General features: G+C 43.7%; 1 protein-coding gene across 1 annotated transcript in view; it reads right to left on the reverse strand.

Moving 5' to 3' along the window:
* The window catches only part of LOC129868243 (neuronal vesicle trafficking-associated protein 2-like), a 39,592-nt gene extending 33,262 nt beyond the window's left edge, over positions 1 to 6,330 (reverse strand). The window contains exons 1-2 of the mRNA XM_055942044.1: positions 6,105 to 6,330; positions 5,462 to 5,628 (exon numbers count right to left, since the gene is read on the reverse strand). Of these exons, the coding sequence (XP_055798019.1) occupies positions 5,462 to 5,590 (129 nt within the window). The 5' untranslated portion in view covers positions 5,591 to 5,628; positions 6,105 to 6,330. The remainder of the gene's footprint in view (positions 1 to 5,461; positions 5,629 to 6,104) is intronic.
* Between the last annotated feature and the right edge of the window lie 7,308 nt (positions 6,331 to 13,638).

The raw sequence follows: 13,638 nt of genomic DNA on the forward strand, positions 1-13,638 counted from the left end.
GCCTCTCTAACTTCTTCCCCCATCATGTTGACATTTTATTTCCCCCCTGAAATACCAGGCTGTCTGCACCCCATGCTTCTCTGTCTTTTTTAGAGACACTGTTATCATTACCACTGCCATTTCATTTCTCATTCATGGGGAAAAAGCAATATGTAGGCTACCCTTGGGTGAGGACATGCAGTTCCCCGGGTACAGTAGGTCATCCTATGAGCTCCACTGAGTCAGATAATCAAACGGACTGTATTTGCATTATAATTTACCTTCATCAAAAGACTGATAATAAGATCACAGAAAGATCGTTGTCTAATCCTAGAACAGGCTCCCATTTTATGTCATTATGGATAAGTCCCAAATGGTAGCCTATTCCCTATTTAGTGCACTACTTTTAGCAATAGGGTCCTAGTCAAAGTAGTGCACCAAATAGGGAATAGGCTACCATTTGAGACACATAAATAATGTGCATCAATGACTGCATCACTGCTACAAGGAATTAGGAGGTGAAACTCCAAAGAAACTCAAAATAATAAACCTACCAAGATAATAAGACCCAAATATGGTCTTTACATATTCTGCTAGATTCTCCTTTATGCTTTGGTGTGTACACTTTTCTAAGAAACACTGCAGTTATTCTGAGAGGAAACTCCAGGTGAGTATTAGACGACTCACTTGTACAGTCACAACATGGCATCCCTCATCCAATAACCAACAAGCTCTTAGATGTTTGAGCCAAGTGATGGGTCATCCAACTCACCCTGTAAAACAGCAGCTTGTTCTCAAAGAAGTGCAATCAAAGGCTTGGCCTGGGGCCTGAATTCTTATGAAAACGATTGATTCAAAGTGCTACATGTCCCACCCTTCATTACACTCCACAGCTCAGTTACTCTGCTGGTTTCCCACCCAATCAAGATATTGGAGACCCTGCGGCCTGCAGGCACGTCACCGGCTGTCCAGATGGGATCAGGTCTAATTCCTCTCAGCACTGACCCACAGAGAATTCTGTTTCCCTGGCCTGTTTGTTCCCCTGTCTAGCCCTGTGTAGCCCTGTCCAGCCCTGTGTAACCCTGTGTAGCCCTGTCCAGCCCTGTCCAGCCCTGTCCAGCCCTGTGTAGCCCTGTCTAGCCATGTGTAACCCTGTGTAGCCCTGTCCAGCCCTGTCTAGTCCTGTGTAGCCCTGTCCAGCCATGTGTAACCCTGTCCAGCCCTGTGTAGCCCTGTCCAGCCCTGTGTAACCCTGTGTAGCCCTGTCCAGCCCTGTCTAGCCCTGTGTAACCCTGTCCAGCCCTGTCTAGCCCTGTCCAGGCCTGTTCAGCCATGTCTAGCCCTGTCCAGCCCTGTCTAGCCCTGTGTAGCCCTGTCTAGTCCTGTCTAGCCCTGTTCAACCCTGTCTAGCCCTGTCCAGCCCTGTCTAGCCCTGTCTAGCCCTGTTCAGCCCTGTCTAGCCCTGCCCAGCCCTGTCTAGCCCTGTGTAGCCCTGTCTAGTCCTGTGTAACACTGTGTAGTCCTGTCCAGCCCTGTCTAGCCCTGTGTAGTCCTGTCCAGCCCTGTGTAGCTCTGTGTAGTCCTGTCTAGCCCTGTGTAGCCCTGTCTAGTCCTGCCTAGCCCTGTTCAGCAATGTCTAGCCCTGTCTAGCCCTGTGAAGCCCTCTCTAGCCCTGTTCAGCCCTGTCTAGCCCTGCCCAGCCCTGTCTAGCCCTGTGTAGCCCTGTCCAGCCCTGTGTAACCCTGTGTAGCCCTGTCCAGCCCTGTCTAGTCCTGTGTAGCCCTGTCCAGCCATGTGTAACCCTGTCCAGCCCTGTGTAGCCCTGTCCAGCCCTGTGTAACCCTGTGTAGCCCTGTCCAGCCCTGTCTAGCCCTGTGTAACCCTGTCCAGCCCTGTCTAGCCCTGTCCAGGCCTGTTCAGCCATGTCTAGTCCTGTCCAGCCCTGTGTAGCTCTGTGTAGCCCTCTCCAGCCCTGTGTAGCTCTGTGTAGTCCTGTCCAGCCCTGTGTAGCTCTGTGTAGCCCTGTCCAGCCCTGTGTAGCTCTGTGTAGTCCTGTCCAGCCCTATGTAGCTCTGTGTAGTCCTGTCCAGCCCTGTGTAGCTCTGTCTAGCCCTGTCTAGCCCTGTCTAGCCCTGTCTAGCCCTGTTCAGCCCTGTCTAGCCCTGCCCAGCCCTGTCTAGCCCTGTGTAGCCCTGTCTAGTCCTGTGTAACACTGTGTAGCCCTCTCCAGCCCTGTCTAGCCCTGTGTAGTCCTGTCCAGCCCTGTCTAGCCCTGTGTAGCCCTGTCCAGCCCTGTCTAGCCCTGTGTAGCCCTGTCCAGCCCTGTCTAGCCCTGTGTAGCCCTGTCCAGCCCTGTCTAGCCCTGTGTAGCCCTGTCCAGCCCTGTCTAGCCCTGTGTAGCCCTGTCCAGCCCTGTGTAGCTCTGTGTAGCCCTGTCTAGCCCTGTGTAGCCCTGTCCAGCCCTGTCTAGCCCTGTCCAGCCCTGTCTAGCCCTGTGTAGCCCTGTCCAGCCCTGTCCAGCCCTGTGTAACCCTGTCCAGCCCTGTGTAGCTCTGTGTAGCCCTGTCTAGCCCTGTGTAGTCCTGTCAAGCCCTGGTTAGACTTAGAGGGATAACAACAGCTGTAGCTCCCTGGCAACTCCTCCAACACAGGATGACAGAATAGACTCAACCCCACAGTGTTTAGAGTTATGTTTGAAGGTACAATGTGTAAATACCCTTCAGACCTCTTGGCCTCTCTGTAATAATGTCCAGAGAGGGTGCCATGGTTGACTTTCTCTTCCATCTATTTCAGTCATTGTTTTATATTCACCTGATAAACAGTGACATTTTGCTGCGAAAAGACAGAGTCATTTGATTTTCTTTTTTGTTATTGTCCATATGTAGCTTGTTTTTGGTCGCAGGTTCAGCAATGGCTGAAGAATTGCAACATTTACCTGGAGTTAACTCTGCAGATAGCACTGCTGGGTGATGTGAAAAGTCATAGTCAATTAGTCAATCAATAATATAATAATACTCTTACCTAAAATGTGTATCTTTAATTTACAATCTGTAGAAACTATGAGAATAGAAAGGTTCTGAACTTTTGTGAAACATCACAGAATGTTTCACAATGTTGAACAATATATGGCAAATAGAAGTAAAAATTATGTTCAGAGATAAATGGGAGGGGTTGAGGGGAGCTGAAGGGTGGGACTAAAAACAAATAAAAGATAACTAATGTGTAATATACTGCGTCCATAAAATATATATAGCACAGGAAGTTGGTGGCACCTTAATTGAGGAGAACAGGCTTGTGGTAATGGCTGGAGTGGAATTAATGGAATGGTATCAAATACATCAAACACATGGTTTCCATATGGTTGATGCCATTCCATTCGCTCCGTTCCAGCAAGTCATTATTATGAGCCGTCCTCCCCGCAGCAGCCTCCACTGTTATTTAGTATGTATGAACTGGAAGTAGAAGCCTAAGTGTTGTTGTCCATTAGTTTACTCCAATTAGGGGAGGGGTGGTAGGGTTAGGGGAAATAATAAAGGAAAATATATCAAATATATTTAAAATAATATCTATATTTATAAACAAAATATATATGGTGGATTGCAAATTATGCAGACAATTACATTGATAGAAGCTGCAATCTATCTGCAATGTTAAAGCTGATCCACCCCATAAAAATACATTATCTCCATTTAACATACAGCCAAGAATCTCTGAGAAAACATGGTAACATCACCTCAGGCTGGGGAGGTTTTTAACCAGACGGTGAACATGGAATCTTGGGAATGCAGCAGAATGTGAACTGTACCCACAGCTATGCATCATCTGTAGCGCAACAAGACTACACTGTGTCTAGTCTACACACACCACTGCCCTCCAGAGCTCTGAGAGCCTGCCTAGACCACCTCTCAATCTCTGTCAGGGACCAACTAGATACTAGAATGACAGCGCTTTGAGGGGAATCTGAGAGACATTGATGTCCACTCTTCATAGAGACAACAAAGACTATTCAAACCCTCGTAGGTCATGTCATGTCATTTCATGTCATTTTCACTGTTCAGGAAACACAGGACCACTGTAAACACATTATGAAATGAGCCTACACTACACATTGTTTCAAATGTCAATAATTTCCCATTAAAATAAATAACTCAACTGCATTTTCCAAGGCTGTATGCAAAGTAGAACCTTCATATTTTTTCTAGTTATCCAACCACCCTCGGAAAAATATTGGCTTGGCACCTAGTCCACTTCAACAACTCCATCTCCAAACAACCAGCAATTATGTACTTATCCATTTTTACATTTTCTCTAAAGCAGCTGTTCCTGTAATCACAGTCCAATAGCACTGCTCTTGACCCATTCCGACCCTCTGAATGGTATATCTTATATGACACTTGAGAGGCATGAATCAACGCATTGAAAATTCTGAATGGTGCTCCAATTCCTCCTAGGGCGGGCATGGGATAGACAGACAGATAAAGAGATAAAGGTGTTCTGTCTGTCTGTGTTTGTCTGCCATGCTGGCCAATGGATCCTCCGTCTCCCCAGAGTCTCCCTTTATAACACTGTTGTGGAAGGAGAGGCAGGACCTGCTATTGTGATCCTGCACCCCTAGTGAAATATGACACAGGGCTCTTTTGTAATGCTGCACGTCTGTGTGGAGTGACAGGCCACTCCAGTTAGCAGGTGTACTGAGAGATTGTGCATTCATCAGCAGAATACAAGACGAGGGCTGAAGCACCACTCTGCAAAAGTGTCACGGTTCTTCTCCTAATGGTTACTATAGAGTGACGGGCTCGGCCTGCATGGGGCCACAGGCTCTGCTGTGCTGTCGATCAAATAAACCAAGAGCCAGCCTCATGATCAGCTGGGAGCTGACAAATAAATCACAGGGAGAGGACAGTTATTTCTTTACATCCTCAATGTCAAATTAATATCAGCATTCCCTGCTGAAGTAAAACATGCATGAAATGACATCAGCAGATATGCCTTGTGACAACACAACAAAGGACCTGTCCTTCACTCCTATGAAAGAAAGAAAGAACTGCTGTGTTCATATGGAGAACGCTAGCCGATCAGCTGTTATGATTGAAAATCCCTTCAAAGTAAGATTCAATTATATGCATTATTAAACAATTACAAATATCATTACTCATATCAATCATATTAACACGTTCAGTTCAGTGATTCATTCATCATCATTCTGTGTAATAAGCAGCAGAAGTCGTCAGTGCTGGGCCAAAAAAATAACCCCCCCTTGTCAAAGTAAATTAGAGATGACATGTTTGCTGGCTTCCTTGAATGAATGATGTACATGCCAGTTATACACCTGCTTCTTTAATAGGTGCTTTAAACAAAGGAAGCAAGAGGGCAATTGAGATGACAGAAAGATGGGATTTCTGTTCAATTACGTAATGGCAATGGCAATAAATCAAGGAGTGAGTCGGAGAGGAGAGCAGAGCAGACAGACAGTCCATTTTACCTTGTCTGGGGCTCCATACTGGAGGTTACCGACGTCCAGGGGGGTAATAAGCGGCACGTTTTGGAAGCCATCCTCCACACTGACCGGTTTAGCGCCTTTGTCTTCTAGATTGCTCCCCAGTTTAACCATCTTTACTAATAGAAAATAGTGCACTTCTCAAGCAGATGCTGTAAATATAACAAAAACGATGTTAGTTCATTGTTCATGTGTCATTTATCAAACATTAAACATCTACTGACCATGCAAATCGATACGTTTGTTATTTAATCCAACCAAGTTTATTTAAACATTTAAATGACCTACATTGGATTTCAACTTTAACTTCATAATAACATCAAATATTGTAACAGGCTAATAAGACGCTATGAAAACCCGTTTAATTATTCAAAAGATTTGATAAATTAAATATGTGGGTGTGCAGGCTAACTTGAGATATCATTTTCCCCATCTAATTTATCAAAATTAATATATTCTACATTTAAAAAAGGTGGAAAATCACCTATTCCAACGCCATGGAGCAGGCATCAAAATACATACTATGTTATCGGGCTGTCCATAGGGCTACACCTGCAGTAACCTAGCCTAGACTACCTCGTCCTTAGCGTCCAAAAACAGAATATGTCAAATAAAAACATCTACTTACGATGGACACACTTTTATAAATCCTTTTCGTTTCTTCGTCTGCTGTGTTGTAGGCTAATATCAAAGACGCGAGGCAAGGAACGCAGATGCAGGCAGACCGGGCTAAAACGCAATCAAAGCTTAGTGGTGCTGATGCGAGAAAGTAGGCAGAGACTAGCAGATTCCATAGGCAACCCAGCCCCCAAACCCAAACACTGCCTCCTCACTTTATACTTGCAAACGGCACCACTAGGTGGATTTTTGAATGAAATCCCACATTTGTTTTGGCCGATTTGAATAAAACCATAAACCTCACTCAGATGTATTTTCTTAGTCTTTATCGCCATCTAGAGACCTGAGGTTATAACTGTGCGGCAGCGTTGGGTAGTAACGGATTACATGTTTCGGGATAACTAATTGAAGTAACTGTAATCAACCCGGATTATATAAAAAAAAGAAAAGACTAATCGGATTACAGTAAATAATCCGCCCAACACTTACTGTGCCTGTCTGTATCTCCCCCTCTGCATAATAAATAGCCATCTCTATAAAACTGCCTTCACATCATCTAGTAACTTTGTAAATAACAGCATATGACTGGGAAAACCCACTTGAACGCCAATTCAATTGATAATTACAAGTGGGAAACTCATCTATCAACCCCGTTCTCCCCTGCACCTCTCTGACGTTACTTGTCAACAAAAAAATACATTACGCATGGCGGCGTCATCAGCAGTAGTTTATTGATTCTGTTCATCTTCCTTTTGATTTAGAAAGTGAAAGCAGCTCTGGATATACTTTTCGTCGGCAAAAAAGAACAAAACACTCACAAACCTTCTAATGACCACCATATTTGATGGTATTTCCCAGTTCAAAACGTGAAAGCACACATCTCGTATTTACGACTTCGCAACTGGTAATTACCACATTCCCACTTGGTTAGAAAGTAGAACTGAGGAGCAGTTAAGTACAATATGGGAGAAGTAACATTCAAATGGACATTGTCAGTGCCGTTTCTAGACATAAACGGCCACTTCAACAGTCATTGGCCACAACTCAATGTACTGTTTAGTTAGGATTGATAGTAGGACACAACTAACAATTGCATAGTGCTTCAGCAGTTTGGTAGTGTGTCAACAGTTTTCGTCTTGTTATGTCAGTCACTGACGTTAACTCAATTAGCCCATGTCAGCTAACATTAGTCTTGACAGCTATCTAAACCTTTAAATAATCATGGCCGAATTACTGACCGGGCACTCAAGCTACCTAGGCACCATCACCTCCAGGGGTCCCCCATTGATTTAGTCACTCTCACTCAGGTATCATATGAACATTGCATAAGACACGGCAAAATGTGTAGAATTGCAGGAAATTTGCTTTAAAACAGCAGTGTTCTTTCCGCCCCATGGCAAAATGAGTAGCATTGCATGAAATTAATTTTAAAACTGCTTAAATGTTTTCTCTGCCCCATGAAAAAAAAATGGATTACAGAAAATGTGCTTTAAAACTGCAATATTTTCTCCACGCCATTAACGTTAAAGCCACACATTTTTCTCTCCACCACCAAGATGGGGCAGCTAAACTGTTTTGCCCGCGAGATGGGAGGCCCCACCAAAAATGCTAGAAATGGCCCTGGACATTACAATTCAAAATCCTAATTTTTTAGATGTTTTGAGATGTTAAAAGTTGTCTGATGTCAAGATGAGTCCATGTGCCAGATCATCTATACACTGAGTATACCAAACATTAAGAACACCTTCCTAATATTGAGTTGCACCCCCTTTTGCCCTCATGAACTCTAAAAGGTGTCGAAAGCATTCCAGAGGGATGATGGTCCATGTTGACTCCAATGCTTCCCACAGTTGTGTCAAGGTGAGTGGATGTCCTTTGAATGGTGGACCATTCTTGATACACACAGGAAACTGTTGAGCGTGAAAAACCAAGCAGCGTTGCAGTTCTTGACACAAACCGGTGCGCCTGGCACCTACTACCACACCCCGTTCAAAGGCACTTATATGCCTGATCATAATATATATTATAACTTAAATAACTTAAATAATTGAAATAATTGAAAATGTTAGCCTATGTTTTTCTGTCTGTATGTACAGTGCATTCGGAAAGTACAGTGCCTTGCAAAGGTATTTATCCCCCTTGGCGTTTTTCCTGTTTTGTTGCATTACAACCTGTAATTTAAATTTATTTTTATTTGGATTTCATGTAATGGACATACACAACATAGTCCAAATTGGTGAAGTGAAATGGAAAAAATAATTTGTTAAAAAGAAATCTGAAGTAAAAAAAAAACTGAAAAGTGGTGCATGCATATGTATTCACCCCCTTTGCTATGACGCCCCTAAATAAGATCTGGTGCAAACAATTACCTTCAGAAGTCACATAATTAGTTAAATAAAGTCCACCTGTGTGCAATCTAAGTGTCACATGATCTGTCACATGATCTCAGTATATATACACCTGTTCTGAAAGGCCCCAGAGTCAGCAACACCACTAAGTAAGAGGGACCACGAAGACCAAGGAGCTCTCCAAAGAGGTCAGGGACAAAGTTGTTGATAAGTACAGATCAGGGTTGGGTTATAAAAAAATATCAGAGACTTTGAGCATCCCACAGAGCGCCATTAAATCCATTATTAAAAAATAGAAAGAATATGGCACCACGACAAACCTGCCAAGAGAGGGCTGCCCACCAAAACTCACGGACCAGGCAAGGAGGGCATTAATCAGAGAGGCAACAAAGAGACCAAAGATAACCCTGAAAGAACTGCAAAGCTCCACAATGGAGATTGGAGTATCTGTCAATAGGACCACTTTAAGCAGTACACTCCATGACTTAAAGTTTGCTGTACACTAGCGGAAGCCTTCCAACTTGAGCTGGAGCAGTTTTTCCTTGAGGAAAAATGGGCAAAAATCCCAGTGGCTAGATGTGCCAAGCTTAGAGAGACATACCCCAAGAGACTTGCAGCTGTAATTGCTGCAAAAGGTGGCTCTACAAAGTATTGACTTTGGGGGGGGGGGGGGGGGGGTGAATAGTTATGCATACTCAAGATCTTATTTCTTGTTTGTTTCACAATAAAACATATTTAGCATCTTCAAAGTGGTAGGCATGTTGTGTAAATCAAATGATACAAACCCTCCCCCCAAAAAAAATTTATTATAGGTTGTAAGACAACAAAATAGTAAAAATGCCAAGGGGGTGAATAATTTCGTAAGCCATTGTATTCAGACCCTTTGACCTTTTACACATTTTGTTACGTTACAGCCTTATTCTAAAATGGATGAACTAGATGTTTTGATCCTCATCAATCCACACACAGTACCCCATAATGACAAAGCAAAAACAGGAATTTAGACATTTTTGCAAATGTATGAAAAATGTAAAACAGAAACCTTACAAGTATTTAGACCCTATGAGACAAAAAATTGAGCTCAGGTGCATCCTGTTTCCATTGATCATCCTTGAGATGTTTCTACAACCTGATTGGAGTCCACCTGTCGTAAATTACATTGATTGGACATGATTTGGAAAGGCACACACCTGTCTAGTTAAATCAAATCAAATGTTATTGGTCACATACACATGGTTGGTAGATGTTAATGCGAGTGTAGCTAAATGCTTGTGCTTCTAGTTCCGACAGTGCAGTAACAAGTAATCTAACAATTCAACAACTACCTAATACACACAAATCTAAAGGGATGGAATAAGAATATGTACATATAAATATATAGATGAGCGATGACCGAGCGGCATAGTATATGCATATGAGATGAGTAATATAAGATATGTAAACATTATTAAAGTGGCATTATTTAAAGTGAATAGTGATCTATTTATTAATATTTATTTTTATTTATTTAGATTTATTTAACTAGGCAAGTCGGTTAAGAACAAATTCTGACCTCGCCTTCTGGATGGTAGCGGAGTGAACAGGCTGTGGCTCAGGTGGTTGTTGTCCTTGATGATCTTTTTGGCCTTCCTGTGACATCGGGTGCTGTAGGTGTCATGGAGGGCAGGTAGTTTGCCCCCGGTGATGCGTTGTGCAGACCGCACAACCCTCTGGAGAGCCTTACAATTGAGGGTGGTGCAGTTGCCGTACCAGGCGGGGTTACAGCCCAACAGGATGCTCTCAATTGTGCATCTGTAAAAGTTTGAGGGTTTTAGGTGACAAGCCAGTCAGTGGCGTTGTTACACCTTCTTCATCACACTGTCTGTGTGGGTGGACCATTTCAGTTTGTCCGTGATGTGTACGCTGAGGAACTTAACTTTCCACCTTCTCCACTACTGTCCCATGGATGGGGGGTGCTCCCTCTGAAGTCCACGATCATCTCCTGAGTGAGAGGTTGTTTTCCTGACATCACACTCTGAGTGCCCTCACCTACTCTCTGTAGGCTGTCTCGTCATTGTTGGTAATCAAGCCCACTACTGTTGTGTCATCTGCAAACGTGATGATCGAGTTGGAGGTGTGCATGGCCACGCAGTCATGGGTGAACAGAGAGTACAGGAGAGGGCTGAGCACGCACCCTTGTGGTGTCCCAGTGTTGATGTTCAGCAAAGTGGAGATGTTGTTTCCTACTTTCACCACCTGGGGCGGCCCGTCAGAAAGTCCAGGACCCAGTTGCACAGGGCGGGGTTGAGACCCAGGGCCTCAAGCTTAATGATGAGCTTGGAGGGTACTATGGTGTTGAATGCTGAGCTGTAGTCAATGAACAGCATTCTTACATAGGTATTCCTCTTGTCCAGATGGGATAGGGCAGTGTGCAGTGTGATGGCGATTGCATTGTCTGTGGACCTGCTGGGGCAGTATGCAAACTGAAGTGGGTCTAGGGTGGCAGGTAAGGTAGAGGTGATATGATCCTTGACTAGTCTCTCAAAGCCACTCATGATGACAGATGTGAGTGATACGGGGCAATAGTCATTTAGTTCAGTTATCTTTACCTTCTTGGGTACAGGAAAAAGGACTATATAAGGTCCCACATTTGACACTGCATGTCAGAGCGAAAACCAAGCCATAAGATCTAAGGAATCCTTCGTAGAGCTCCAAGACAGGATTGTGTCAGCACAGATCTCGGGAAGGGTACCAAAATATGTCTGTAGCATTGAAGGTCCCTATGCACACAGTGGCCTCCATCATTCTTAAATAGAAGAAGTTTGTAACCACCAAGACTCTTTCTAGAGCTGGCTGCACAGCCAAACTGCGCAATCAGAGAACCCAATGTTCACTCTGACAGATCTCCAGACTTCCTTAGTGGAGATGGGAGAACCTTCCAGAAGGACAACCATCTCTGCAGCACTCCACCAATCAGGCCTTTATAGTAGTGGGCAGATGGAAGCCACTCCTCAGTAAAAGGCACATGACAGCCCACTTGGAGTTTGCCAAAAGGCACCTAAAGGACTTTCAGATCATAAGAAACAAGATTCTCTGGACTGATGAAACCAAGATTGAACTCTTTGGCTTGAATGCCAAGCGTCACCTCTGGAGGAAACCTTGCACCATCCCTATGGTGAAGCATGGTGGTGGCAGCATCATGCTCTGGGGATGTTTTTCAGCAGCAGGGACTGAGAGACTAGTCAGGATTGAGGGAAAGATGAACGGAGCAAAGTACAGAGAAATCCTTGATGGAAACCTGCTCCAGAGCGCTCAGGACCTCAGACTGGGGGCGAAGGTTCACCTTCCAACAGGACAATAACCCTAAGCACATATCCAAGACAACGCAGGAGTGGCTTCGGGACAAGTCTCTGAATGTCCTTGAGTGGCCCAGCCAGAGCCCGATCGAACATCTCTGGAGAGACATGAAGATAGCTGTGCAGCGACGCTCCCCATCCAACCTGACAGAGCTTGAGAGGATCTGCAGAGAAGAATGGGAGAAACTCCCCAAATACAGGTGTGCCAAGCTTGTAGCGTCATACCCAAGAAGACTCGAGGCTGTCATCGCTGCCAAAGGTGCTTCAACAAAATACTTAGTAAAGTGTCAGAATACTTATGTAAATGTGAAATTTCATTTTTTAAATTTTTTATAAATATACCAAAATGTCTAAACCTGTTTTTGCTTTGTCATTATGGGGTATTGTGTGTAGATTGATGAGGGGAAAAAATATTTTATCCATTTGGAATAAAACTGTAACAAAAGAAAATGTGGAAAAAGTCCAGCGGTCTGAATACTTCCAAAGCAACTGAATTCTGCACCAGTTTAGATCAGATCACATAGGGTACACAGGATACACACAGTGTTCAATAACCTAAGATGTACAATTCCTGTCCTAGAGTACTGATTCTAATCAATGTTCTAACTGAGACAACATGCCCAGGGCAGAGGCCTTGCCTTCCTATGCATTTTACCAGACACCATGACCTAGCTGTGTTTACAGAGTGGTCCATTTCTCTGTGACCTTGTTACTGACTGCCACAGAGGCAGAGAGCGAGAGAGAGAAGCAGGCATCCGGTAGCAGAATGGATTGGCTCAGCAGAACCTTTGTCTCCCCTGTGAGATAGACAGGCGTTATGTCATCTGGGTCTTTCATCCAAGCCTTGTGTCACTAATATTCTCTGCACACTTCCTGCAGCGGGATAGCCGCGCAATGCCATCCAAAACTTGTTCTCTTGCATGACTTATTTGGATGATAGCAAGGTAATTGGATGTCAGATGATTTTGTCTACATTGAAGAAAAACACTAGGGGAGAGTTGGGTTAGTTGTTTCTAGGAAATTATACACAGAGGTCATCATTTCATGGAGTCTGTAAATGAAGAAATCACAAAGTCAAATTAATTTATTGTGTTAAAGGTTTCATGATGCTTGTTTCTGAACAAAAGTAGATTGTTTTAAGACTTGAATGCATCTGTTGGGGTCTCTGAAAGCTACAATATGAGGTCCTAAAACTACATGACAGTACATCTTTGTAGCTGTGTGGGCTAATATAGTCAAAATGTTTGCCTTGGATTAAATTGAACCAATCATACCCCATACAAATGATGATTGGAAAGATTATATGTATATTAACCATAAAACAGACTACATGTAATCTGTCATGGTGCATTTGTATTGTTACATTGTGTATTAAAAGTAAAACATGCAGGGGTCTAGCCCCCCTTGAGGTTCTTGAGAGAGAAGCCAAGGAAGTGATAGAAGGGAAGAAGTCCATTTGAACAGCAGCAAGGGATGAACAAATAGACTGAATGACACTGAAGAGGTACATGAACAAAAAAGACTATTAACATGTACCTGTGTGAAAGAGAGGCTATGATGGAGTAGCAGAGACACACCAGGTCTTATATGATGACATGGAGTCTCAGCTTGATAAAGAGAGGCTATGATAGAGTAGCAGAGACACACCAGGTCTTATATGATGACATGGAGTCTCAGCTTGATAAAGAGAGGCTATGATAGAGTAGCAGAGACACACCAGGTCTTAAATGATGACATGGAGTCTCAGCTTGATAAAGAGCGGCTATGATAGAGTAGCAGAGACACACCAGGTCTTATAAGATGACATGGAGTCTCAGCTTGATAACGAGAGGCTATGATGGAGTAGCAGAGACACACCAGG

Source organism: Salvelinus fontinalis, chromosome 13 (genome assembly GCF_029448725.1).
Source record: "Salvelinus fontinalis isolate EN_2023a chromosome 13, ASM2944872v1, whole genome shotgun sequence".
Lineage (NCBI taxonomy): Eukaryota > Metazoa > Chordata > Actinopteri > Salmoniformes > Salmonidae > Salvelinus > Salvelinus fontinalis.